Raw genomic sequence first — 26,646 nt, forward strand, 5'->3', positions numbered from 1 at the left:
AGGGGGGGAGTGTGTGCGAGAGAGAGGGGGGAGTGTGTGCGAGAGAGAGGGGGGGAGTGTGTGCGAGAGAGAGGAGGGGGGGAGTGTGTGCGAGAGAGAGGGGGGAGTGTGTGCGAGAGAGAGGGGGGAGTGTGTGCGAGAGAGAGGGGGGAGTGTGTGAGAGAGAGGGGGGAGTGTGTGCGAGAGATAGAGGGGGGGAGTGTGTGCGAGAGAGAGGGGGGGAGTGTGTGCGAGAGAGGGGGGGAGTGTGTGCGAGAGAGAGGGGGGGAGTGTGTGCGAGAGAGAGGGGGGAGTGTGTGCGAGAGAGAGGGGGAGTGGCGAGAGAGAGAGGGGGAGTGTGTGCGAGAGAGAGGGGGGGAGTGTGTGCGAGAGAGAGGGGGGGGAGTGTGTGCGAGAGAGAGGGGGGGAGTGTGTGCGAGAGAGAGGGGGGAGTGTGTGCGAGAGAGAGGGGGGGAGTGTGTGCGAGAGAGAGGGGGAGTGTGTGCGAGAGAGAGGGGGGGAGTGTGTGCGAGAGAGAGGGGGGGAGTGTGTGCGAGAGAGAGGGGGGGAGTGTGCGAGAGAGAGGGGGGGAGTGTGTGCGAGAGAGAGGGGGGAGTGTGTGCGAGAGAGAGGGGGGGAGTGTGTGCGAGAGAGAGGGGGGAGTGTGTGCGAGAGAGAGGGGGGGAGTGTGTGCGAGAGAGAGGGGGGGGAGTGTGTGCGAGAGAGAGGGGGGGAGTGTGTGCGAGAGAGAGGGGGGGAGTGTGTGCGAGAGAGGGGGGGGAGTGTGTGCGAGAGAGAGGGGGGAGTGTGTGCGAGAGAGAGGGGGGGAGTGTGTGCGAGAGAGAGGGGGGGAGTGTGTGCGAGAGAGAGGGGGGAGTGTGTGCGAGAGAGAGGGGGGGAGTGTGTGCGAGAGAGAGGGGGGGAGTGTGTGCGAGAGAGAGGGGGAGTGTGTGCGAGAGAGGGGGGAGTGTGTGAGAGAGAGGGGGGGGAGTGTGCGAGAGAGAGAGGGGAGTGTGTGCGAGAGAGAGGGGGAGTGTGTGAGAGCGAGGGGGGGGGAGTGTGTGCGAGAGAGGGGGGGAGTGTGTGAGAGAGAGAGGGGGGGAGTGTGTGCGAGAGAGAGGGGGGAGTGTGTGCGAGAGAGAGGGGGAGTGTGTGAGAGCGAGGGGGGGGAGTGTGTGCGAGAGAGAGAGGGGGGAGTGTGTGAGAGAGAGAGGGGGGGAGTGTGTGCGAGAGAGAGGGGGGAGTGTGTGCGAGAGAGGGGGGGAGTGTGTGCGAGAGAGAGGGGGGAGTGTGTGCGAGAGAGAGGGGGGAGTGTGTGCGAGAGAGGGGGGGAGTGTGTGCGAGAGAGAGGGGGGAGTGTGCGAGAGAGAGGTCTCTGGGGAGTGTGTGTGAGAGAGAGGGGGGAGTGTGTGCGAGAGAGAGGGGGGAGTGTGTGCGAGAGAGGGGGGGAGTGTGCGAGAGAGAGAGAGAGAGAGGGGGAGTGTGCGAGAGAGAGAGGGGGGAGTGTGCGAGAGAGAGAGAGGGGGAGTGTGTGAGAGAGAGGGGGGAGTGTGTGAGAGAGAGAGGGGGAGTGTGTGAGAGAGAGAGGGGAGTGTGTGAGAGAGAGAGGGGGGAGTGTGTGAGAGAGAGAGGGGGGAGTGTGTGAGAGAGAGGGGGGGGAGTGTGTGCGAGAGAGAGGGGGGAGTGTGTGCGAGAGAGAGGGGGGGAGTGTGTGAGAGAGAGGGGGGAGTGTGTGCGAGGAGAGGGGGGAGTGTGTGCGAGAGAGAGAGAGGGGAGTGTGCGAGAGAGAGGGGGGGAGTGTGTGAGAGAGAGGGGGAGTGTGTGAGAGAGAGAGGGGGAGTGTGTGAGAGAGAGAGGGGGAGTGTGTGAGAGAGAGAGGGGGAGTGTGTGAGAGAGAGGGGGGGGAGTGTGTGCGAGAGAGAGGGGGGGAGTGTGTGAGAGAGAGGGGGGAGTGTGTGAGAGAGAGGGGGAGTGTGTGAGAGAGAGAGGGGGAGTGTGTGAGAGGAGAGGGGGGGAGTGTGTGCGAGAGAGGGAGGGGGAGTGTGTGCGAGAGAGAGGGGGAGTGTGTGAGAGCGAGAGGGGGGAGTGTGTGAGAGAGAGGGGGAGTGTGTGAGAGAGAGGGGGGAGTGTGTGAGAGAGAGGGGGGGAGTGTGTGCGAGAGAGAGGGGGGAGTGTGTGAGAGAGAGGGGGGGAGTGTGTGAGAGAGAGGGGGGGGAGTGTGTGCGAGAGAGAGGGGGGAGTGTGTGCGAGAGAGAGGGGGGGAGTGTGTGAGAGAGAGAGAGAGGGGGGAGTGTGTGCGAGAGAGGGGGGAGTGTGTGAGAGCGAGGGGGGGGAGTGTGTGCGAGAGAGAGGGGGGGAGTGTGTGAGAGAGAGAGGGGGGAGTGTGTGCGAGAGAGAGGGGGGAGTGTGTGCGAGAGAGAGGGGGAGTGTGTGAGAGAGAGGGGGGGGAGTGTGTGCGAGAGAGAGGGGGGGAGTGTGTGCAGAGAGAGAGAGGGGGAGTGTGCGAGAGAGAGGGGGAGTGTGCGAGAGAGAGAGAGAGGGGGAGTGTGCGAGAGAGAGGGGGAGTGTGCGAGAGAGAGAGGGAGTGTGCGAGAGAGAGAGAGGGGGAGTGTGCGAGAGAGAGGGGGAGTGTGGAGAGAGAGAGAGGGGGAGTGTGCGAGAGAGAGGGGGAGTGTGCGAGAGAGAGAGGGGAGTGTGCGAGAGAGAGAGAGGGGGAGTGTGCGAGAGAGAGGGGGGAGTGTGTGAGAGAGAGAGAGAGGGGGAGTGTGCGAGAGAGAGGGGGAGTGTGTGAGAGAGAGAGAGAGAGAGGGGGAGTGTGCGAGAGAGAGGGGGAGTGTGCGAGAGAGAGAGAGAGGGGGAGTGTGCGAGAGAGAGGGGGAGTGTGTGAGAGCGAGGGGGGGAGTGTGTGCGAGAGAGAGGGGGGAGTGTGCGCGAGAGAGAGAGAGAGGGGGCGCGCGAGAGAGAGAGAGAGGGGGCGCGCGAGGGAGAGAGGGGGGGCGGGAGTGTGCGCGAGAGAGAGAGAGAGGGGGCGCGCGAGGGAGAGAGGGGGGAGTGTGTGAGAGAGAGAGAGAGGGGGAGTGTGCGAGAGAGAGGGGGAGTGTGCGAGAGAGAGAGGGGGAGTGTGCGAGAGAGAGGGGGGAGTGTGTGCGAGAGAGAGGGGGAGTGTGCGAGAGAGAGGGGGAGTGTGCGAGAGAGAGAGGGGGAGTGTGCGAGAGAGAGAGAGAGAGGGGGAGTGTGTGCGAGAGAGAGAGAGGGGGAGTGTGCGAGAGAGAGGGGGAGTGTGCGAGAGAGAGAGGGGGAGTGTGCGAGAGAGAGGGGGAGTGTGCGAGAGAGAGAGGGGGAGTGTGCGAGAGAGAGAGAGAGAGGGGGAGTGTGCGAGAGAGAGGGGGAGTGTGCGAGAGAGAGAGAGAGGGGGAGTGTGCGAGAGAGAGGGGGAGTGTGTGCGAGAGAGAGAGAGGGGGAGTGTGCGAGAGAGAGGGGGAGTGTGCGAGAGAGAGAGGGGGAGTGTGCGAGAGAGAGAGAGAGAGGGGGAGTGTGTGCGAGAGAGAGAGAGGGGGAGTGTGCGAGAGAGAGGGGGAGTGTGCGAGAGAGAGAGGGGGAGTGTGCGAGAGAGAGGGGGAGTGTGCGAGAGAGAGAGGGGGAGTGTGCGAGAGAGAGAGAGAGAGGGGGAGTGTGCGAGAGAGAGAGAGAGGGGGAGTGTGCGAGAGAGAGAGAGAGAGGGGGAGTGTGCGAGAGAGAGAGAGAGGGGGAGTGTGCGAGAGAGAGAGAGAGGGGGAGTGTGCGAGAGAGAGAGAGAGGGGGAGTGTGCGAGAGAGAGAGAGAGGGGGAGTGTGCGAGAGAGAGGGGGAGTGTGCGAGAGAGAGAGGGGGAGTGTGCGAGAGAGAGAGAGAGAGGGGGAGTGTGCGAGAGAGAGAGAGGGGGAGTGTGCGAGAGAGAGAGGGGGGGAGTGCGAGAGAGAGAGGGGGGGAGTGTGTGAGAGAGAGGGGGGGAGTGTGTGAGAGAGAGGGGGGAGTGTGTGAGAGAGAGGGGGGAGTGTGTGAGAGCGAGGGGGGGGGGAGTGTGTGAGAGAGAGGGGGGGGGAGTGCGTGCGAGAGAGGGGGGGGAGTGCGTGCGAGAGAGAGGGGGGGGAGTGCGTGCGAGAGAGAGGGGGGGGGAGTGCGTGCGAGAGAGAGGGGGCGCGCGAGGGAGAGAGGGGGCGCGCGAGGGAGAGAGGGGGGGGGGAGTGTTCGAGAGAGAGGGGGAGTGTGCGAGAGAGAGGGGGAGTGTGCGAGAGAGAGAGGGGGAGCGCGTGAGAGAGAGAGGGGGAGCGCGTGAGAGAGAGAGGGGGAGCGCGTGAGAGAGAGAGGGGGAGCGCGTGAGAGAGAGAGGGGGAGCGCGTGAGAGAGAGAGGGGGAGCGCGTGAGAGAGAGAGGGGGAGCGCGTGAGAGAGAGAGGGGGAGCGCGTGAGAGAGAGAGGGGGAGCGCGTGAGAGAGAGAGGGGGAGCGCGTGAGAGAGAGAGGGGGAGCGCGTGAGAGAGAGAGGGGGAGCGCGTGAGAGAGAGAGGGGGAGCGCGTGAGAGAGAGAGGGGGAGCGCGTGTGAGAGAGAGGGGGAGCGCGTGTGAGAGAGAGGGGGAGCGCGTGTGAGAGAGAGGGGGAGCGCGTGTGAGAGAGAGGGGGAGCGCGTGTGAGAGAGAGGGGGAGCGCGTGTGAGAGAGAGGGGGAGCGCGTGTGAGAGAGAGGGGGAGCGCGTGTGAGAGAGAGGGGGAGCGCGTGTGAGAGAGAGGGGGAGCGCGTGTGAGAGAGAGGGGGAGCGCGTGTGAGAGAGAGGGGGAGCGCGTGTGAGAGAGAGGGGGAGCGCGTGTGAGAGAGAGGGGGAGCGCGTGTGAGAGAGAGGGGGAGCGCGTGTGAGAGAGAGGGGGAGCGCGTGTGAGAGAGAGGGGGAGCGCGTGTGAGAGAGAGGGGGAGCGCGTGTGAGAGAGAGAGAGGGAGCGCGTGTGAGAGAGAGAGAGGGGGAGCGCGTGTGAGAGAGAGAGAGGGGGAGCGCGTGTGAGAGAGAGAGAGGGGGAGCGCGTGTGTGAGAGAGAGAGGGGGAGCGCGTGTGAGAGAGAGAGGGGGAGCGCGTGTGAGAGAGAGAGGGGGAGCGCGTGTGAGAGAGAGAGGGGGAGCGCGTGTGAGAGAGAGAGGGGGAGCGCGTGTGAGAGAGAGAGGGGGAGCGCGCGTGAGAGAGAGGAGGAGCGCGCGTGAGAGAGGGGGGAGCGCGCGAGAGAGAGGGGGGGAGCGCGCGAGAGAGAGGGGGGAGCGCGCGAGAGAGAGGGGGGGAGCGTGTGCGAGAGAGAGGGGTGGAAGCGTGTGCGTGAGAGAGGGGGAGCGTGTGCGAGAGAGAGGGGGAGCGTGTGCGAGAGAGAGAGGGGGAGCGTGTGCGAGAGGGAGAGGGGGAGCGTGTGCGAGAGGGAGAGGGGGAGCGTGTGCGAGAGGGAGAGGGGGAGCGTGTGCGAGAGGGAGAGGGGGAGCGTGTGCGAGAGGGAGAGGGGGAGCGTGTGCGAGAGAGAGAGGGGGAGCGTGTGCGAGAGAGAGAGAGAGAGGGGGAGCGTGTGCGAGAGAGAGAGGGGGAGCGTGTGCGAGAGAGAGAGAGAGAGGGGGAGCGTGTGCGAGAGAGAGAGGGGGAGCGTGTGCGAGAGAGAGAGAGGGGGAGCGTGTGTGTGTGAGAGAGAGAGGGGGAGCGTGTGTGTGTGAGAGAGAGAGAGGGGGAGCGTGTGTGTGTGAGAGAGAGAGAGGGGGAGCGTGTGTGTGTGAGAGAGAGAGAGGGGGAGCGTGTGTGTGTGAGAGAGAGAGAGAGGGGGAGCGTGTGTGTGTGAGAGAGAGAGAGAGGGGGAGCGTGTGTGTGAGGGAGAGAGAGAGAGAGAGAGAGAGTGTGTGTGAGGGAGAGAGAGAGAGAGAGAGCGTGTGAGGGGGAGGGGGGAGCGTGTGAGGGGGAGTGCGAGAGTGTGTAAGTGAGATTGAGCGGGAGTGACGAGCTGTGAATGTCGGGATAGCTCCCAGTCTGACATGTTATTTTAATGTATTGTAACAGTGTGAGAACCTGTGTCTCGTCGTGTGTGGGTCGTGCACTTTATTCCCAGAAACCTGTCCTCACCTCGTCACCCCATTGTTGGCGTTATCCATTGTAAGTTATAAGAAATAGGAGTGGGCCATTCGGTGCCTCGCGCCTGGTCCTCCATTCAATAAGACCATGGCTTGATTCCCTTAATATCCAAAAAATCAATCTCAGCCTTGAATATACTCGGACTGAGCCTCCACTGCCCTCTGGGGGAGAGAATTCCAAAGATTCACCACCCTCTGAGTGAAGAAATTCCTCTTTGTCTCAGTCCTAAATGACCGACCCCTCATCCTGAGACTGTGACCCCTGGTTCTCGACTCCCCAGCCCGGGGGAAACATCCTCCCTGCATCTACCTTGTCAATCCCTGTTTCAATGAGATCCCCTCTCATTCCTCTAAACTCTAGGGAATATAGGCCTCGTCTGCTCAATCTCTCCTCATAGGACAATCCCCCCATCCCAGGGATCAGTCTGGTTGCACTCCCTCTATGGCAACTATATCCTTCCTTGGGTAAGGAGTCCCAAACTGTACACAGTACTCCAGGTGTGGTCTCACCAGAGCCCGATATAATTACAGTGCGAGGAGCTGATGGACGTCTTTGTCTGACAGATTGAGACCATCTGATTAGTTGCATCTGGAACTTTCCTTCCTTCCCCGAGCCCACCACGCCAAACTTCCTCTCAGGTTCCCTTCTGCCCTTTGCTGGGGTTCTTTGAGGATGTAACGAGCAGGGTGGATAAGGGGGAACCACTGGATGTGATGTATTTGGATTTCCAGAAGGCATTTGACAAGGTGCCACACAAAAGTTTACTGCACAAGATAAAAGTTCCCGGGGTTGGGGGTAATATATTAACATGGATAGAGGATTGGCTAACTAACAGAGAACAGAGTCGGGATAAATGGGTCATTTTCCGGTTGGCAAACAGTAACTAGTGGGGTGCCACGGGGATCAGTGCTGGGGCCCCAACTATTTACAGTCTATATTAATGACTTGGATGAAGGGACCGAGTTTGCTGATGATACAAAGATGGGTGGGAAAGCAAGTTGTGAAGAGGACACAAAGAATCTGCAAAAGGATATAGACAGGCCAAGTGAGTGGGCAAACATTTGGCAGATGGAGTACAATGTGGGAAAATGTGGTAGTAAAAATAAAAAAGCAAATTATAATTTAAATGGAGAAAAATTACAAAGTGCTGCAGTAGACAGGGACCTGGGGGTCCTTGTACATGAAACACAAAAAGTTAGTCTGCAGGTACAGCAAGTGATCAGGAAGGCCAATGGAATGTTGGCCTTTATTGCAAGGGGGATAGAGTATAAAAGCAGAGAAGTCCTGCTACAACTGTACAGGGTATTGGTGAGGCCACACCTGGAGTACTGCGTGCAGTTCTGGTCTCCGTATTTAAGGAAGGATACACTTGTATTGGAGGCTATTCAGAGAAGGTTCACTCGGTTGATTCCGGAGATGAGGGGATTGACTTATGAAGATAGGTTGAGTAGGTTGGGCCTATCCTCACTGGAGTTCAGAAGAATGAGAGGTGATCGTATTGAAACATATGATAATGAGGGGGCTCGACAAGGTGGATGCAGAGAGAATATTTCCATTGATAGGGGAAACTAAAACTAGGGATATAGTCTCAGAATAAGGGGCCGCCCATTTAAAACTGAGATGAGGAGGAATTTCTTCTCTGAGGGTTGTAAATCTGTGGAATTCTCTGCCCCAGAGAGCTGTGGAGGCTGGGTCATTGAATATATTTAAGGCGGAGATAGACAGATTTTTGAGCGATAAGGGAGTGAAGGGTTCTGGGGAGCGGGCGGGGAAGTGGAGCTGAGTCCATGATCGGATCAGCCGTGATCTTATTGAATGGCGGAGCAGGCTCGAGGGGCCAAATGGCCGACACCTGCTCCTATATCTTATGTTCTTATGCCCGAGCCCTGAACTCTCATCTTTCTCCAGTTTCTCTCTGATCTCGCCTCTTGACCTCTCCATCCTGTCCATGAGATTCACTCCCTGCTCCCTTGACCCTATTCCCACCAAACTGCTCACCACCCAACTGCCTTTTCTGGCTCCCATGTTCGCCGACATTGTTAACAGTTCTCTCTCCTCGGGTACTGTTCCCCTCTCTCCAACATCTACCGTCATCACTCCTCTCCTCAACAAACCAACCCTAGACCCCAACGTCCTTGCTAGCTATACCGCCCCATGTCCAACCTCCCTTTCCTCTCCAAAGTACTTGAATGTGTTGTTGCCTCTCTCATCCGTGCCCATCGTTCCCGGAACTCCATGTTTGGATCCCTTCTATCTGGTTTCCGCCCCTGCCACAGCACTGAAACTGCTCTCATCAAAGTCACAAATGACATCCTTTGTGACTGTGACAAAGGTAAACTATCCCTCCTAGTACTGGACCTGTCTGCAGCCTTTGACACGGTTGACCACTCTATCCTCCTCCAACACCTCTCCACCATCGTCCAGCTGGGTGGGACTGCACTCGCCTGGTTCCATTCTGATCCATCTAATCGTAGCCAGAAAATCTCCAGCAATGGCTCCTCTTCCCGCTCCCGCATCGTTACCTCTGGTGTCCCCCCAGGATCTGTCGTTGGGCCCCTCCTATTTCTCTTATTCCTCTTGTTTCCACATGTACGCTGACGACTCCCAGCTCTACCTCACCACCACTTCTCTCGACCCCTCCACGCTCTCTGAATTGTCAGGCTGCGTGTCCGACATCCAGTTCTGGATGAGCAGAAAATTTCTCCAATTAAATATTGGGAAAACCGGAGCCATTGTCTTTTCTCCCCGCCACAAACTGCGTTCCCCAACCACTGACTCCATCCCTCTCCCTAGCATCTGTCTGAGACTGACCCACACTGTTCACTACCTTAGTGTCATATTTGATCATGAAATGAGCTTCCGGCCACATATTCGCAGCATAACTAAAACCACCTATTTCCACCTCCGTAACATCGCCCGCCTCCGCCCTTGCCTCAGCTCATCCGCTGCTGAAGCCCTCGTCCGTGCCTCTGTTACCTCCAGACTTGACTATTCCAACGCCCTCCTGGCTGGCCTCCCACATTCTACCCGACGTAAACTCGAGGTGATCCAAAACTCGGCTGCCCCGTGTCCTAACTCGCACCAAGTCCCACTCACCCATCACCCCCTGTGCTCACTGCCCCGTGTTCTAACTCGCACCATGTCCCATCACCCGCTGTGCTCACTGACCTACATTGGCTCCTGGTTAAGCAACGCCTCGATTTCAAAATTCTCATCCTTGTTTACAAATCCCTCCGTGGCCCTCGGCCCCATCCTGTCTCTGTAATCCCCTTCAGCCTCTCAGCCCCCCAAAATATCTGCGCTCCTCTAATTCTGCCCTCCTGAACATCCCTGATTATAATCGCTCCACCATCGGTGGCCATGCCTTCTGTTGCCTGGGCCCCAAGCTCTGGAACTCCCGTCCTAAACCTCTCTGCCTCTCTACCTCTCTTTCCTCCGTCAAGATCCTCCTTATAACCGACCTCTTTGATCAAGCTTTTGTCATCTGCCCTAATTTCTCCTTATCTGGCTTTGTGTCAAATTTTTTTTTGTCTTATAACCCAATCCTTGGGACATTTTATGACGTTAAAGGTGCCATATAAAATACAAGTTGTTGTTGTAATACATCTTTACTTTTGTGCTTAAATCCTCTTGTAATAAAGGCCAACATGCTCTCTTAATACCCGTCCCTGGTACCATTCTGGTCAATCTCTCCTTAACCTTCTCTGCTCTAAGGAGAACAACCCCAGCTTCTCCAGTCTCCCCATGTAACTGAAGTTCCCCATCCCTGGTACCATTCTGGTCACTCTCCCCTTAACCTTCTCTGCTCTAAGGAGAACAACCCCAGCTTCTCCAGTCTCCCCATGTAACTGAAGTTCCCCATCCCTGGTACCATTCTGGTCAATCTTCCCTTAACCTTCTCTGCTCTAAGGAGAACAACCCCAGCTTCTCCAGTCTCCCCATGTAACTGAAGTTCCCCATCCCTGGTACCATTCTGGTCACTCTCCCCTTAACCTTCTCTGCTCTAAGGAGAACAATCCCAGCTTCTCCAGTCTTCCCATGTAACTGAAGTTCCCCCATCCCTGGTATCATTCTGGTCACTCTCCCCTTAACCTTCTCTGCTCTAAGGAGAACAATAGTTAACTGGTATGAGGTGTTTATGCACCACTCGAGCCTCCTCCCATCCCTGTGCATCTCGCCATAACCTTCTATCCCCTTCTCCCGCGTGTGTTAATAAGAACATAAGAATTAGGAACAGGAGCAGGCCATCTAGCCCCTCGAGCCTGCTCCGCCATTCAACAAGATCATGGCTGATCTGGCCGTGGACTCAGCTCCACTTACCCGCCCGCTCCCCGTAACCCTTAATTCCCTTATTGCTTAAAAATCTATCTATCTGTGACTTGAATACATTCAATGAGCTAGCCTCAACTGCTTCCTTGGGCAGAGAATTCCACAGATTCACAACCCTCTGGGAGAAGAAATTCCTTCTCAACTCGGTTTTAAATTGGCTCCTCCGTATTTTGAGGCTGTGCCCCCTAGTTCTAGTCTCCCCGACCAGTGGAAACAACCTCTCTGCCTCTACCTTGTCTATCCCTTTCATTATTTTAAATGTTTCTATAAGATCACCCCTCATCCTTCTGAACTCCGAGTAAAGACCAGTCTACTCAATCTATCATCATAAGGTAACCCCCTCATCTCCGGAATCAGCCTAGTGAATCGTCTCTATACCCCCTCCAAAGCCAATATATCCTTCCTTAAGTAAGGTGACCAAAACTGCACGCAGTACTCCAGGTGTGGCCTCACCAATACCCGATACAGTTGCAGCAGGACCTCCCTGCTTTTGTACTCCATCCCTCTCGCAATGAAGGCCAACATTCCATTCGCCTTCCTGATTACCTGCTGCACCTGCAAACTAACTTTTTGGAAAGAGTTTCATGCACAAGGACCTCCAGGTCCCTCTGCACCGCAGCATGTTGTAATTTCTCCCCGTTCAAATAATATTCCCTTTTACTGTTTTTTTTCCCCCCAAGGTGGATGACCTTAAATACACCGATACTATTCGCCTCAACCACTCGCTGTGGTAGTGAGTTCCACATTCTCACCAGTCCCGATTGGGTTTATTGGTGACTATCTTATATTGAGGGCCCCCACACCCCCCATTAGTTCTGGTCTTCCCCCACAAGTGGCAACTTTTTTCTCTGCGTCTACCCTATCGGAACCCTTCGTGATCCTAAAAGAGCTCCCATTTGGCCGCCTGTGGGATCTTGCTGTGCGCAAATTGGCTGCCGTGTCTCCTGCACTGCCACAGCGACTCGGCTTTCGAACCAAAAAAGCACTTTGTATGTTACTTTGAACTGAAGCGAAAGGGACATTTTCATTTTCTTTAACCGCGTTTCCATCTTTTGACAGACGTACCGCGAGATCAAAGTGCCGTGAACGGCCAGCGATGGAGGCGTCCTCTGCTCACGCCCGCAGGGGCTGAAGTGTGAAACGTTCGACCCCCTCCCTGCCAAACCCCACCCCCGAGCCTCCCCGTAGCCTCGCGGCAGCCATGGGCGATTCTCACCTGACGCGGACCCCCATCCCCGTGCCCGCCTTCTTCAAGCAGGCCGAAGAGCCCTTCTCCCTCAAGAGGCGGGGGCGGCCGGGGGGCCACAGCCTGACCCCTCGGCCCCCGGTCAAGACCGCCCTGCCCGTCAGCCGGGTCTTCCCCAAGCGGCAGCAGGCATGGAGCCAGCCGCGGCCCCAGAGCGTCTCGGGCAAGGACCCGGCCTCCCAGCGCCTCAGCAGCCGCCTCTACGACGAGAGCAACGAAGAACCCTACTTCGACCAGTGCTTCCACAAGATCAGCAAGCTGGGCCGTGGCTCCTTCGGAGAAGTGTTCAAGGTATGTCTGTCTCCCTCACCCCCTCCAAGAACCACCTGCCTACTGCCGTGAACTAGCAATGGAGCTGCGCAGTGATAACGGCACTTTCCCCCGCTGGCTAAGGAAATCAAATCGAGTTTATGTAAAATTATACAGAGTGATGGGGAGCGAGTGACAAGGGGAGGGTTTGTCAGTTGAAGAATTAACTTGCATTTCTGTGACGCCATTCACGACCTCGGGACGCGTCACAGCCAACCAGCTACTTAGTGAAGTGTGGTCACGGTTGTAATGTCGGAAACTAGGCAGTTGGTTTGCGCACAGCAAGCTCCCACAAATAGCGACGTGATGACGACGAGATAATCTGTTTTGCGATGGCTAAATATTGGCCCAGGATATGGGGAGAACTCCCCTGCAAGTCTTCAAAATTAATCCCAAACTAATCCCACTGCACCGCTCTTTCCCCATAGCCCTGTATCAATCCCAAACTAATCCCACAGCCCCGCTCTCCCCCCATTACCCTGTATCAATCCCAAACTAATCCCACTGCCCAGCCCTCTCTCCACAGCCCTGTATCAATCCCAAACTAATCCCATTACCCTGTATCAATCCCCAAACTAATCCCACTGCCCCGCTCTCTCCCCATAGCCCTGTATCAATCCCAAAGTAATCCCATTGCGCAACGCTCTTTCCCCATAGCCCTGTATCAATCCCAAACTAATCCCACTGCCCCGCTCTCTCCACATAGCCCTGTATCAATCCCAAACTAATCCCACTGCCCTGTTCTCTCCCCATAGCCCTGTATCAATACCCAAACTAATCCCACTGCCCCGCTCTCTCCCCATAGCCCTGTATCAATCCCAAACTAATCCCACTGTCCCGCTCTCTCCCCATAGCCCTGTATCAATCCCAAACTAATCCCACTGCTCCGCTCTCTTCCCCCTAGCCCTGTATCAATCCCCAACTAATCCCACTACCCCACTCTCTCCCCATAGTCCTGTATCGATCCCAAACGAATCCCACTGCCCCGTGCTCTCCCCATAGCCCTGTATCAATCCCCAACTAATCCCACTGCCCCGCTCTCTCTTCATAGTCCTGTATCAATCCCCAACTAATCCCACTGCCCCGCTCTCTCCCCATAGTCCTGTATCAATCCCAAACGAATCCCACTGCCCCACTCTCTCCCCATAGCCCTGTATCAATCCCCAACTAATCCCACTGCCCCGCGCTCTCCCGATAGCCCTATAACTTGTTCTGATTGAAGTACTCATCAAATCTTCCCTGAAAAGATGCACTGCTCCAACAACCCCTCTCCTCGCTCTCTCAGTGACATCCTTAAATTGATGGCCCCCTCCCCCACACTCTCCCCATCCGCAGGAGATTGCCTTTTCCGATTCAATGTTTAGAACATTAAAAAAAAACTCGACTCAATCCCCTTTTGCTTCTCTCTTCTCTCCTCCACATTGCCAGCTGTGGCTCAGTGGGTATAACTCTCGGCTCTGAATCAGAAGGTCGTGGGTTCGAGCTCGACACACACACTCCAGCGACTCGAGCCGCATAAATTTGTATTTATACAGAGCCTTCAACGTAGCAAAACATACACAGGAAGGACGTGATTGCACTAGAGAGGACGCAGAGGAGATTTACTCGGGTGCTGCCTGGAATGGAGAATCTTAGTTATGAGGACAGATTGGCTAGGCTGGGTTTGTTCTCATTGGAACAGAGGAGGTTGAGAGGAGACCTCATTGAGGTGCACAAAATTTTGAGGGGCCTGGATACAGTGGATAGCATTATTTCCATTGGTGGAGGGGTCTATTACGAGGGGGCGTAGTTTTAAGGTGGTTGGTGGAAGGTTTAGAGGGGAGGCTTCTTTACGCAGAGGGTTGTGAGGATCTGGAACTCGCTGCCTGGAAGAGTGGTGGATGCAGAAACCCTCACCACTTTTAAAAGGTGCTTGGATGGGCCCTTAAAGTGCAGCAACCTGCAGGGTTACGGACCTAGAGCTGGTAATTGGGATTAGACTGAATAACCTCTTGTTGGCTGGCACAGATATGATGGTAAGTACTGCAGGGGAATAGAATATAGCCAGGGTGATCAGCTGGATGGGTCGGAGAGGAATTTTCCCAGATTTCCCCCCCCCCAATTGGCCTGGGTTTTTAAATCTGGTTTTTGCCTCTCCCAGGAGATCACATGGCTCCAGTTGGGGTGGAGTGTAGAATGTTTCAGTATCAGGGGTGTCGCAGTTGTGTGGGTACGGACTGGTTGGGGCTGGGTGCTCTTTGCATGACCGCCACTGTTCATTGTTCGGCGATTTATATATAACCTTCAGGGCTGCTGACCGAGGGCCGTGTGGCAATGTGATAATGACCAGACAACCTGTTTTTGTTTGATGTTGCTTGAGGGATAAATATTTGATGTTGCTTGAGGGATAAATATTGGCCCCAGGACACCGGGGTTAACTCCCTTGCTGCTCTTCGAAATAGTGCCCTGGGATCTTTTCCATCCACCTGAGAGAGCAGACGGAGCCTCGGTTTAAAGTCTCATCCGAAAGACATCAACCCGACAGTGCGGCGCTCCCTCAGCACTGCACTGGGAGGGACAGACTAGATTTTTGTGCTCAAGTCTCTCGGTTGTGGGTTCGAGCCCCACTCCAATGTAACGTAGCCAAGTTTGCTGACGATACAAAGCTAGGTGGGACAGTAAGCTGTGAGGAGAACACACAGCGTCTGCAAAGGGATCTAGACAGACTGAGTGGGTGGGCAGGAAGGTGGCAGGTGGAGTATAATGGGGGGGAAATGTGAGGGGGGTTCACTTTGGTCGGAAGAATAGAAAAACTGAATATTTTTTTAAATGGTGAGAAACTTTAAATGTTGGTGTTCAGGGAGATTTGTGTGTCCTCGTGCAGGAAACGCAGAAGGTTAGCACACGGGTACAGCAAGCAATAAGGAAGGCAAATGGCATGTTGTCCTTTAATGCAAGCGTGTTGGAGGATAAGAGTGGGGAAGTCTTGCTACAATTGTACGGGGCCCGGGTGAGACCACACCTGGAGTACTGGGCACAGTTTGGGTCTCCTTATCTAAGGAAGGATAGACTTGCCTTGGAGGCAGTGCAGCAAATGTTCACCAGACTGATCCCTGGGATGAGAGGGCTGTCCTATGATCAGAGATTGTGTCGAATGGGCCCCGACTCTCTGGAGTTGAGACGAATGAGGTGATCTCATTGAAACATAAGATTCTGAGGGGGATGGACAGGGTAGATGCCGAGAGGATGTTCCCCCCCGCCCCCCCCCCCCCGGTTAGGAGTATCTAGGACCAGTGAGCACAGTCTCAGAATAAGAGGTCGGCCAGTTTAAGACAGAGATGAGGAGGAATTTCTTCACTCTGAGGGTTGTGAGTCTTTGGAATTCTCTGCCCCAGAGGGCTGTGCAGGCTGAGTCTCTGAATATATCCAAGGCTGAGATCGATAGAACCTGGGACTCGAGGCGGACCGAGGGATATGGAGATCGGGCAGGAAGGTGGATTTGAGGTTGATGATCTGCGAAGATCTTATTGAGTGGTCGTAGAGCCTACTCCTGCTCCGATTTCTTCCGTAACCTCCGCACTCCGAGATTTCTTGTTGCCGGATGTATATTGTGTGGGAATCGAACTGCTTACGCCAGCTTACCATCCCTCTTTTGGTTCCCCCTGCCCCCCCCCCCAGGTGAGGAGCAAGGAGGACGGCAAGCTGTACGCGGTCAAGCGCTCGATGGAGCTGTTCCGGGGCGAGTCGGACCGCTCGCGCAAGCTGGAGGAGGCGCAGAAGCACGAGCGGCTGGGCGCCCACGGCAACCTGGTGCGCTTCGTGCGGGCCTGGGAGGAGCGGCGGCAGCTCTACATCCAGACGGAGCTGTGCGACACCAGCCTGCAGCAGTACGCTGAGGGACGGGGCCCACTGCCCGAGCGCCAGGTCTGGGGCTTCCTGGCCGACCTGCTGGCGGGTCTACAGCACCTCCACCACCGCAACCTGGCCCACATGGACGTCAAGCCCGCCAACGTCTTCATCGCCGGCGGCCGGGTCTGCAAGCTGGGCGACTTCGGCCTGATGCTGGAGCTGGACCGGGGAGACCTGAGCGAGGCGCAGGAGGGCGACCCCAAGTACATGGCCCCCGAGCTCCTCAACGGGGTCTACGGCAAAGCAGCCGACGTCTTCAGGTAGGGAGGGAGGGAGGGCGGTGCGGAGCGTTAGATACACTGTCCTTTCCCCTCTGGGACCGGGTGTCACAGTGTGTTAGATACACTGTCCTTTCCCCTCTGGGACCAGGTGTCACAGTGCGTTAGATACACTGTCCTTTCCCCCTCTGGGACCGAGTGTCACAGTGCGTTAGATACACTGTCCTTTCCCCCTCTGGGACCAGGTGTTACAGTGCGTTAGATACACTGCCCTTTCCCCCTCTGGGACCGGGTGTCACAGTGTGTTAGATACACTGTCCTTTCCCCCTCTGGGACCGGGTGTCACAGTGTGTTAGATACACTGTCCTTTCCCCCTCTGGGACCGGGTGTCACAGGGTGTTAGATACACTGTCCTCTCCCCTCTGGGACCGGGTGTTACAGTGCGTTAGATACACTGTCCTTTCCCCTCTGGGACCGGGTGTCACAGTGTGTTAGATACACTGTCCTTTTCCCCCTCTGGGACCGGGTGTCACACTGCGTTAGATACACTGTCCTTTCCCCCTCTGGGACCAGGTGTCACACTGTGTTAGATACACTGTCCTTTCCCCCTCTGGGACCGGGTGTCACACTGCGTTAGATACACTGTCCTTTCCCCCTCTGGGACCGGGTGTCACAGGGTGTTAGATACACTGTCCTTTCCCCTCTGGGACCAGGTGTCACAGTGCGTTAGATACACTGTCCTTTCCCCCTCTGGGACCGGGTGTCACAGTGCGTTAGATACACTGTCCTTTCCCCTCTGGGACCGGGTGTCACAGTGCGTTGGATACACTGTCCTTTCCCCCTCTGGGACCGGGTGTCACAGTGCGTTAGATACACTGTCCTTTCCCCCTCTGGGACCGGGTGTCACAGTGCGTTAGATACACTGTCCTTTCCCCTCTGGGACCGGGTGTCACAGTGCGTTGGATACACTGTCCTTTCCACCTCTGGGACCGGGTGTCAGTGTGTTAGATACACTGTCCTTTCCCCCTCTGGGACTGGGTGTCACAGTGTATTAGATACACTGTCCTTTCCCCCTCTGGGACCGGGTGTCACAGTGTGTTAGATACACTGTCCTTTCCCCCTCTGGGACTGGGTGTCACAGTGTATTAGATACACTGTCCTTTCCCCCTCTGGGACCGGGTGTCACAGTGTGTTAGATACACTGTCCTTTCCCCCTCTGGGACCGGGTGTCACAGTGTGTTAGATACACTGTCCTTTCCCCCTCTGGACCGGGTGTCACAGTATGTTAGATACGCTGTCCTTTCCCCCTCTGGGACCGGGTGTCACAGTGCGTTAGATACACTGTCCTTTCCCCCTCTGGGACCGGGTGTCACAGTGTGTTAGATACACTGTCCTTTCCCCCTCTGGGACCGGGTGTCACAGTGCGTTAGATACACTGTCCTTTCCCCCTCTGGGACCGGGTGTCACAGTGTGTTAGATACACTGTCCTTTCCCCCTCTGGGACCAGGTGTCACAGTGCGTTAGATGCACTGTCCTTTCCCCCTCTGGAGTGTGTTTTTTTTTTACCAGGACTGGTTTCATTTTGCCGTGCATGTCTCTTTCCTTCCCCTACAGTCTGGGAATGTCCATCCTGGAGATCTGTTGTAACTTGGAGCTTCCCCGGAGTGGCGATGGCTGGCAGAAGCTACGACAGGGGTATTTGCCACATGAGTTTGTCTCAGGTAAAGAGACGTGTGTATGTTCACAGTGGATGATTGGGCATTGTGGAGGGGGAGATGGAGTGGTTATAGAATCACAGAAGTTTACCGCACGGAAGGAGGCCATTTCGGCCTATCGTGTCCGCGCCGGCCGACAAAGAGCTACCCAGCCTAATCCCACTTTCCAGCTCTAGGTCCGTAGCCCTGCAGGTTACAGCACTTCAAGTGCACATCCAAGTACTTTTTAAATGTGGTGAGGGTTTCTGCCTCTACCACCCTTTCAGGCCGTGAGTTCCAGACCCCCAACACCCTCTGGGTGAAGACATTTCCCCTCAAATCCCCTCTAAACCTCCCCCCAATTACTTTAAATCTATGCCCCCTGGTTGTTGACTCCTCTGCTAAGGGAAATAGGTCCGTCCTATCCACTCTATCCAGGCCCCTCATAATTTTATACATCTCAGTAAGGTCTTCCATCAGCCTCCTCTGTTCCAAAGAAAAGCTGGGTGAGGGGTTTGGAGGGAGGGGTTGGGTGAGGAGGAGGGAGGGAGTGGCTGGGGGAGGGAGGGAGTGGCTGGGGGAGGAGGGCGGGGAGGGGATTGAGGGAGAGTCTGGGGGAGGAGGGCGGGCGAGGGAGGGAGTGGCTGGGGGAGGGGGAGGGAGGTAGTGGCTGGGGGAGGGGGTGGGAGGGGGAGGGAGGGAGTGGCTGGGGGAGGGGGAGGGAGGTAGTGGCTGGGGGAGGGGGTGGGAGAGGGAGGGAGGGAGTGGCTGGGGGAGGGGGAGGGCGGGGAGTGGTCTGGCGAGGGCGGGGTGGGGATTGAGGGAGAGGCTGGGGGAGGAGGGCGGGCGAGGGAGGGAGTGGCTGGGGGAGGGGGCGGGCGAGGGAGGGAGTGGCTGGGGGAGGGGGAGGGAGCGGCTGGGGGAGGGGGAGGGAGGGAGTGGCTGGGGGAGGGAGGGAGTGGCTGGGGAGGGAGGCTGTGTCGGACTCTCCTTCCCATCACTCAGTGTATGACTGCCCTTCCGCTCTGCTCCCCACCACCAGGCCTGTCTCCCGGGTTGCTGGAGATACTCCGAGCCATGCTGGAGCCTGATTTCAGGCAGCGAGTGTCAGTGGACAAGCTGCTCTCCCTGCCCGCCCTGCGCAGGGTGCAACGCTGGCGGCAGATCGAACTCCTGGTCCGCTCCGGCTTCACCAGGGCCCTGTCGCTGTACCGGGTGAGTGAGATCGGCAACGCAGTCTCTGTCTATCTGTCTGTCTCCCCCTCTCCCTCGCTCGCTCCAATAACAATTGATGTGTGAGGTTGATGATTTTAATGGGTGAGGCGGGACTGAGGGGAGGGTGCTGGGACGGAGGGGGTAGGGCTGAGCTGGGACCGAGGTGGGGAGGGCTGAGCTGTGACCGAGGGGGGGGTGGGGCAGGGCTGAGTTGTGACTGAGGGGGGGCAGGACTGAGCTGTGACCGAGGGGTAGCGGGGGGGAGGGCTGAGCTGTGACCGAGGGGTAGCGGCCGGGAGGGCTGAGCTGGGGCCGGGAGGGCTGAGCTGGGGCCGGGAGGGCTGAGCTGGGGCCGGGAGGGCTGAGCTGGGGCCGGGAGGGCTGAGCTGGGGCCGGGAGGGCTGAGCTGGGGCCGATGGATCCCGGTTCCCAGGGCTCTGAGTTGCATCGCTCGAGTGCGGATTCACTGCGGTGGTGATGTTCCTGTACTGAAGTGCCCTCTTTCTCTCTCCCTAGATCCTCCTCTCTCTGCTCTACTACCTGTGGCACGCGGTGAGCAGCCCGGTGATCCAGTTGCTGTGCCGTCACACCTGCACCCCTCCCACCTCGCCCATCCCCTCCGGCCTCCAGGACAGCAACCTGTACAGCGACTGGGAGGACAGCAGTTTCGGCGAGGACGTCTTCGAGCAGCCCCTCCGGCCCATCCCGCCCAAGATCCTCTTCCCGCCCCACTCTGAGCCCGATGAGCTGGACCCTGGGGAGCACAGCTTCCTCTCCAACAAGTAAGTGGTTTGATGGGACAGTGTAGAGGGAGCTTTACTCTGTATCTAACCCATGCTGTACCTGCCCTGGGAGTGTTTGATGGGACAGTGTAGAGGGAGCTTTACTCTGTATCTAACCCGTGCTGTACCTGCCCTGGGAGTGTTTGATGGGACAGTGTAGAGGGAGCTTTACTCTGTATCTAACCCCGTGCTGTACCTGCCCTGGGAGTGTTTGATGGGACAGTGTAGAGGGAGCTTTACTCTGTATCTAACCCCGTGCTGTATCTGCCCTGGGAGTGTTTGATGGGACAGTGTAGAGGGAGCTTTACTCTGTATCTAACCCGTGCTGTACCTGCCCTGGGAGTGTTTGATGGGACAGTGTAGAGGGAGCTTTACTCTGTATCTAACCCGTGCTGTACATGCCCTGGGAGTGTTTGATGGGACAGTGTAGAGGGAGCTTTACTCTGTATCTAACCCCCTGTACCTGCCCTGGGAGTGTTTGATGGGACAGTGTAGAGGGAGCTTTACTCTGTATCTAACCCCGTGCTGTATCTGCCCTGGGAGTGTTTGATGGGACAGTGTAGAGGGAGCTTTACTCTGTATCTAACCCGTGCTGTACCTGCCCTGGGAGTGTTTGATGGGACAGTGTAGAGGGAGCTTTACTCTGTATCTAACCCCGTGCTGTATCTGCCCTGGGAGTGTTTGATGGGACAGTGTAGAGGGAGCTTTACTCTGTATCTAACCCGTGCTGTACCTGCCCTGGGAGTGTTTGATGGGACAGTGTAGAGGGAGCTTTGCTCTGTATCTAACCCCGTGCTGTACCTGCCCTGGGAGTGTTTGATGGGACAGTGTAGAGGGAGCTTTACTCTGTATCTAACCCCCTGTACCTGCCCTGGGAGTGTTTGATGGGACAGTGTAGAGGGAGCTTTACTCTGTATCTAACCCCGTGCTGTATCTGCCCTGGGAGTGTTTGATGGGACAGTGTAGAGGGAGCTTTACTCTGTATCTAACCCGTGCTGTACCTGCCCTGGGAGTGTTTGATGGGACAGTGTAGAGGGAGCTTTACTCTGTATCTAACCCCGTGCTGTATCTGCCCTGGGAGTGTTTGATGGGACAGTGTAGAGGGAGCTTTACTCTGTATCTAACCCGTGCTGTACCTGCCCTGGGAGTGTTTGATGGGACAGTGTAGAGGGAGCTTTGCTCTGTATCTAACCCCGTGCTGTACCTGCCCTGGGAGTCTGGTTAGAGTTTTTGCAGTATGTCTGGGAGTCCATGATGTACTCATTCACTGTTGATTTGTCTTCGGCAGTGGTTTGCTCTCCCCTGAGAACATCACAAGACCGTCGATAGGAAGTACATCGACTCCACGCAACATGTCTACAGATGGCCTTTCCAGTGTCAGAAGGTGAGACTTCGTGAAGGGTTCGGGATGGTTATTATTAGAATAACAGATATCCGGGAGTGAGTTACAGGCTGGAATCTAATCGAGGGGTTTGGCGGGGGGGGGGGGGTTTAATATATAGAATAACAGGTACCCGGGAGATAATTACAGGCTGGAATCTAATCGATGGTATCAAATTGAAAACAAGGCCATACAAAGTTTCCAAGATTAATGGGAGGCCAGAGGATTGGGAAATTTTTAAAAATCAGCATAGGACTAAAAAAATTATAAAGAGAGGGAGGATAGTTTATGGAAGTAATATAAAAACAGACAGTAAGAGCTTCTACAAGTGTATAAAAAACAGGTGAGTAGCTAAAGTAAACGTTGGTCCCTTAGAGGATGGGACTGGAGAATTAATAATGGGAAACAGAAATGACAGAGACTTTGAACAAATATCTTGTATCGGTCTTCATGTTAGAAGACACTAAAAACATCCCGATAATTGATCATCAAGCAGCTATTGCGGGGATGGTGGGGGGAACTTAAATAATCACTATCACTAGAGATAAAGTGCTGGACAAACTAATGGGACTAAAGGTGGACAAGTCCCCTGGACCTGATGCCTTACATCCTAGGGTCTTAAAAGAAGAGGCTGCAGAGATAGTGGATGCATTGGTTGTAATCTACCAGAATTCCCTGGATTCTGGGGAGGTCCCAGGGGATTGGAAAACCGAAAATGTAACGCCCCGATTTAACAAAGGAGGGAGACAGAAAGCTACAGACCAGTTAGCCTAACATCTGTCGTTGGGAAAATGCTGGAGTCCATTATTAAGGAAGCAATAGCGGGACATTTAGAAAAACATAATGCAATCAAGCAGAGTCTGCATGGTTTTATGAAAGGGAAATCATGTTTGACAAATTTACTTGAGTTTGTTGAGGATGTAACGGACAGGGTGGATAAGGGGGAACCAGTAGATGTGGTGTATTTGGATTTCCAGAAGGCATTCGATAAGGTGCCACATAAAAGGTTACTGCACAAGATAAAAGTTCACGGGGTTGGGGGTAATATATGAGCATGGTTAGAGGATTGGCTAACTAACAGAGAGTCGGGATAAATGGGATCATTTTCTGGTTGGCAAACAGTGACTAGTGGGGTACCGCAGGGATCGGTGCTGGGGCCTCAACTATTTACAATCTATATTAATAACTTGGATGAAGGGACCGAGTGTAATGTAGCCAAGTTTGCTGATGATACAAAGATGGGTGGGAAAGCAAATTGTGAGGACACAGAAAATCTGAAAAGGGATATAGACAGACTAAGTGAGTGGGCAAACATTTGGCAGATGGAGTATAATGTGGGAAAATGTGAGGTTATCCACTTTGGTAGGAAAAATAGAAAAGCAAATTATTTAAATGGAGAGAGATTGCAAAGTGCTGCAGTACAGAGGGACCTGGGGGTCCTTGTGCATGAAACACAAAAAGTTAGTCTGCAGGTACAGCAAGTGATCAGGAAGGCAAATGGAATGTTGGCCTTTATTGCAAGGGGGATAGAGTATAAAAGCAGGGAAGTCCTGCTACAACTGTACAGGGTATTGGTGAGGCCACACCTGGAGTACTGCGTGCAGTTCTGGTCTCCGTATTTAAGGAGGGATATACTTGCATTGGAGGCTGTTCAGAGAAGGTTTACTTGGTTGATTCCGGAGATGAGGGGGTTGTCTTATGAAGAAAGGTTGAGCTAAGGATAAGGGGTAAGCCATTTAGGACCGAGATGAGGAGAAACTTCTTCACCCAGAGAGTGGTGAACCTGTGGAATTCTCGACCACAGAAAGTTGTTGAGGCCAATTCACTAAATATATTCAAAAAGGAGTTAGATGTAGTCCTTACTACTAGGGGGATCAAGGGGTATGGCGAGAAAGCAGGAATGGGGTACTGAAGTTGCATGTTCAGCCATGAACTCATTGAATGGTGGTGCAGGCTCGAAGGGCCGAATGGCCTACTCCTGCACCTATTTTCTATGTTTCTATACTCCTTGGAGTTTAGAAAAATGAGAGGTGATCTTATTGAAACATAAGATACTGAGGGGGCTCGACAAGGTGGATGCAGAGAGGATATTTCCACTCATAGGGGAAACTAAAACTAGGGGACATAGTCTCAGAATAAGGGGCCACCCATTTAAACCTGAGATGAGGAGGAATTTCTTCTCTCAGAGGGTTGTAAATCTGTGGAATTCTCTGCCCCAGAGAGCTGTGGAGGCTGGGTCATTGAATATATTTAAGGTGGAGATGGACAGATTTTTGAGCGATAAGGGAGTGAAGGGTTCTGGGGAGCGGGCGGGGAAGTGGAGCTGAGTCCATGATCGGATCAGCCATGATCTGATTGAATGTCGAGGGGGCCGTATGGCCGACTCCTGCTCCTATTTCTGATGTTCTTGTGTTTCTTGACCATCCCGCAGATCCTTCCAGCGGGGCAGCCCGAACCTGAGCCATATCAGCCCGGACTCCCCTTGCGGCCGCTTCTCGCCAGCTCCGAGTGCCCCCCACTTCCTGACCTTCGAGGAAGATAGCCTTCCGCTGACCCGGGCCGCCTTCGAGCCCCGCAACCTGCTCAGCTTGTTCGACGAGTCGATAGACTGTAACTGAAGGACGGGTGCCACGGCGGCTCTTCGGCCTTGGGAGCCCTCGCTCAGCCACCAGGAATGCACAGTGCCGGCAGGTTTGCTGCCATTTTGCATCCCCCCCCCGGCTCCTTTCCCCAAGGATTGATTTCCTTGTTCGAGGAAGAGGGGATGGGGATGGGGGGGGGTGGGGTTTAGTCGGGGTGTGTGTGTGTGTGTAAATACAGGGAGATTTCGGGGCTATAAAAGTACATGGGTTGGGATTTCCCAGTGGTGTTGACTTTACGCTGTACCTTATTCCCAGGCTGTTGGGTGAGTGGACGGAGGGGAAAAGTCTTGACGGACAGGCGGAAATGCCCCAACAACCGTGTGTCGGGTCGGGGTGGGCAGGGGAGAGAGGAGAAGACCCTTTCCTGCCCTCTAGCCTCCCCAGTGATGTTCTGAGGACCGCGGGGAGGTGCGGGGCAAATCCTGCTGCTATTCACTGCCCTCTCTCTTGTGGCGGCCTATCACATCCAGGAGAGGGAGGGGGCGAGTGGCACAGACCACTGTGCGGGATAAGGGAGGGGTGGCACCTACCATTCTGAAGGGGAGGGTCCTGTCCCCTCGTCCCAATCCCCCTCTATCTCTGTGTGTGTGTGTGTCTCTCTCTCTCTCTCTCTGTCCATGAGGGAGTGCTGCACTATCGGAGGGGCAGTACTGAGGGAGTGCTGCACTGTCGGAGGGGCAGTACTGAGGGAGTGCTGCACTATCGGAGGGGCAGTACTGAGGGAGTGCTGCACTGTCGGAGGGGCAGTACTGAGGGAGTGCTGCACTATCGGAGGGGCAGTACTGAGGGAGTGCTGCACTGTCGGAGGGGCAGTACTGAGGGAGTGCTGCACTGTCGGAGGACAGTACTGAGGGAGCACCACACTGTTGGAGGGGCCGTTTTTCGGGATGAGACATTAACCCTGAAGGCCCCGTCTCCCCTCTCGGGTGGATGTAACATCCCGCAGTCAGGAGGGAGTTATCCCCGGTGTCCTGGGGCTGATCTTCATCCTTGACTCATCAGTAAATAAATGATCTGGTCATTATCACATTGCTGGTTGTGGGAGCTTGCTGTGTGCAAACTGGCTGCTGTATCTTCCTACATTACAATAGTGACTACTCTTCAATAAGTGAAGGGAGTTGGTACATCGTGAGGTGGTGAAAGTGCTGCTCGGTCTTTTCCCCTCTGGGGGGGCCTGGTTTGAATCCCCGGGGGCGACCAGGCGTTAGTGTTGTGGGGGTGGGAGTCTATGTAGGCGAGGGTGATGGTTGAGGCCTTCACAGAAGGTCCGGGTGGGGGACCTTGCAGGGTGAATTCAGGGGCCCACTCACAATTTTGGGCGGTGGGTGATCGGGGATGGAAGGGGGTGACACTTTGTAAAGTGAATGGGTATACAAATACAGGTTTGTTTTTCTGCACTGCTGCTGCTCTCCTCTGACCAATGGCTCGAGGTGGCCTTGCAATGTTACCGGGTGGGGCGGGGGGAGTTTGGGTCCTGGGGAAGGAGTTTGGGTCCTGGGGAAGGAGTTTGGGTCCTGGGGAGAGGGGGCTGGGGGAGTTTGGGTCCTGGGGAGAGGGGGCTGGGGGAGTTTGGGTCCTGGGGAGAGGGGGCTGGGGGAGTTTGGGTCCTGGGGAGGGGGGCTGGGGGAAGTTTGGGTCCTGGGGAGGGGGGCTGGGGGAGTTTGGGTCCTGGGGAAGGAGTTTGGGTCCTGGGGAAGGGGGGGGGGGAGAGGAGTTTGGGTCCTGGGGAGAGGGGGCTGGGGGAGTTTGGGCTCTGGGGAGGGGGGCTGGGGGAGTTTGGGTCCTGGGGAGGGGGGCTGGGGGAGTTTGGGTCCTGGGGAGGGGGGCTGGGGGAGTTTGGGCTCTGGGGAGAGGGGGCTGGGGGAGTTTGGGCTCTGGGGAGAGGGGGCTGGGGGAGTTTGGGCTCTGGGGAGGGGGGCTGGGGGTGTTTGGGTCCTGGGGAGGGGGGCTGGGGAGTTTGGGCTCTGGGGAGGGGGGCTGGGGGAGTTTGGGTGCTGGGGGAGTTTGGGTGCTGGGGGAGTTTGGGTCCTGGGGAGGGGGCTGGGGGAGTTTGGGCTCTGGGGAGGGGGGCTGTGGGAGTTTGGGTCCTGGGGAGAGGGGGCTGGGGGAGTTTGGGTCCTGGGGAGAGGGGGCTGGGGGAGTTTGGGTCCTGGGGAGAGGGGGCTGGGGGAGTTTGTGCTCTGGGGAGGGGGCTGGGGGAGTTTGGGCTCTGGGGAGGGAGCTCGGGGAGTTTGGGTCCTGGGGAGGGGGCTGGGGGAGTTTGGGTCCTGGGGAGAGGGGGCTGGGGGAGTTTGGGCTCTGGGGAGGGGGGTCGGGTGAGTGCTGTGGGTTTCAGTAGTGGAGCAGCACTGCCATCACCTGGTGTCCCAGGGTTACTGCACTGAGGCAATCGGCCCTTTGAAGGGAGAGGATTTGCATTCATCCCCCAGCTCCTGGTGTTTCCAGCAGTTTTAACCCCTGTTCTCCATTCAGTGCCTTTTATTCCATCTCTCTCTCTCCCTCCTTCTGTTTATCGCCCTGTGTAAGTGTCATTAACGTACAGATTTTCCCCTGGAGGGGAATCCAGAGACCCAAATGGAACTAACAGGCCCAGAGCCTGCCTAGGTTTCTGTCTATCTGTCCCTCTTCCTCACACACGCTGTCTCTGAATCTCTCCCCATCTCTGTTTGTCCATCTCTCTCCCTCCCACCCTCTATGTCTCCCCCTCTCTCTCCCTCTCTATGTCTCTCCCTCCCTCTATGTCTCTCCCTCCCTCTGTGTGTGTCTCTCTCTGTCTCTCCCTCCCTCTCTGTGTCTCTCCCTCTGTCTGTCTCTCGCTCTCCCTATCTGTGGTGTCTCTTT

The 26,646-nt window shown here is 56.1% G+C and overlaps 2 protein-coding genes across 2 annotated transcripts in view; one reads left to right on the forward strand and one right to left on the reverse strand.

Annotated features, from left to right (window-relative positions):
• elob (elongin B) overlaps positions 1–8,970 on the reverse strand; it is a 29,904-nt gene extending 20,934 nt beyond the window's left edge. Inside the window, exon 1 of the mRNA XM_070871849.1 lies at positions 8,929–8,970. Coding sequence (XP_070727950.1) covers positions 8,929–8,970 — 42 coding nt within the window. The remainder of the gene's footprint in view (positions 1–8,928) is intronic.
• Positions 6,034–25,253, forward strand: pkmyt1 (protein kinase, membrane associated tyrosine/threonine 1). Its single transcript, XM_070871998.1, has 8 exons — positions 6,034–6,122; positions 11,490–11,967; positions 15,643–16,133; positions 17,706–17,812; positions 18,828–19,000; positions 19,517–19,782; positions 21,071–21,166; positions 23,595–25,253. Exons 2-8 carry the CDS (start codon positions 11,632–11,634, stop codon positions 23,779–23,781), a joined length of 1,656 nt encoding a protein of 551 aa, XP_070728099.1. The 5' UTR covers positions 6,034–6,122; positions 11,490–11,631; the 3' UTR covers positions 23,782–25,253.
• The last annotated feature ends 1,393 nt before the right edge of the window (positions 25,254–26,646 follow it).

The sequence above is a fragment of the Pristiophorus japonicus genome, unplaced genomic scaffold (genome assembly GCF_044704955.1).
Source record: "Pristiophorus japonicus isolate sPriJap1 unplaced genomic scaffold, sPriJap1.hap1 HAP1_SCAFFOLD_29, whole genome shotgun sequence".
In the NCBI taxonomy this organism is placed as follows: Eukaryota; Metazoa; Chordata; class Chondrichthyes; family Pristiophoridae; genus Pristiophorus; species Pristiophorus japonicus.

What these genes read in the sequence shown, in the direction of transcription:
- pkmyt1 (XM_070871998.1), top strand. Translation starts at nt 11,632, where the DNA reads ATGGGCGATTCTCACCTGACGCGGACCCCCATCCCCGTGCCCGCCTTC. An exon ending in AAAGCAGCCGACGTCTTCAG is followed by an intron (nt 16,134 to 17,705) that starts GTAGGGAGGGAG and finishes CTTCCCCTACAG; the next exon opens with TCTGGGAATGTCCATCCTGG. An exon ending in GCCACATGAGTTTGTCTCAG is followed by an intron (nt 17,813 to 18,827) that starts GTAAAGAGACGT and finishes CCCCACCACCAG; the next exon opens with GCCTGTCTCCCGGGTTGCTG.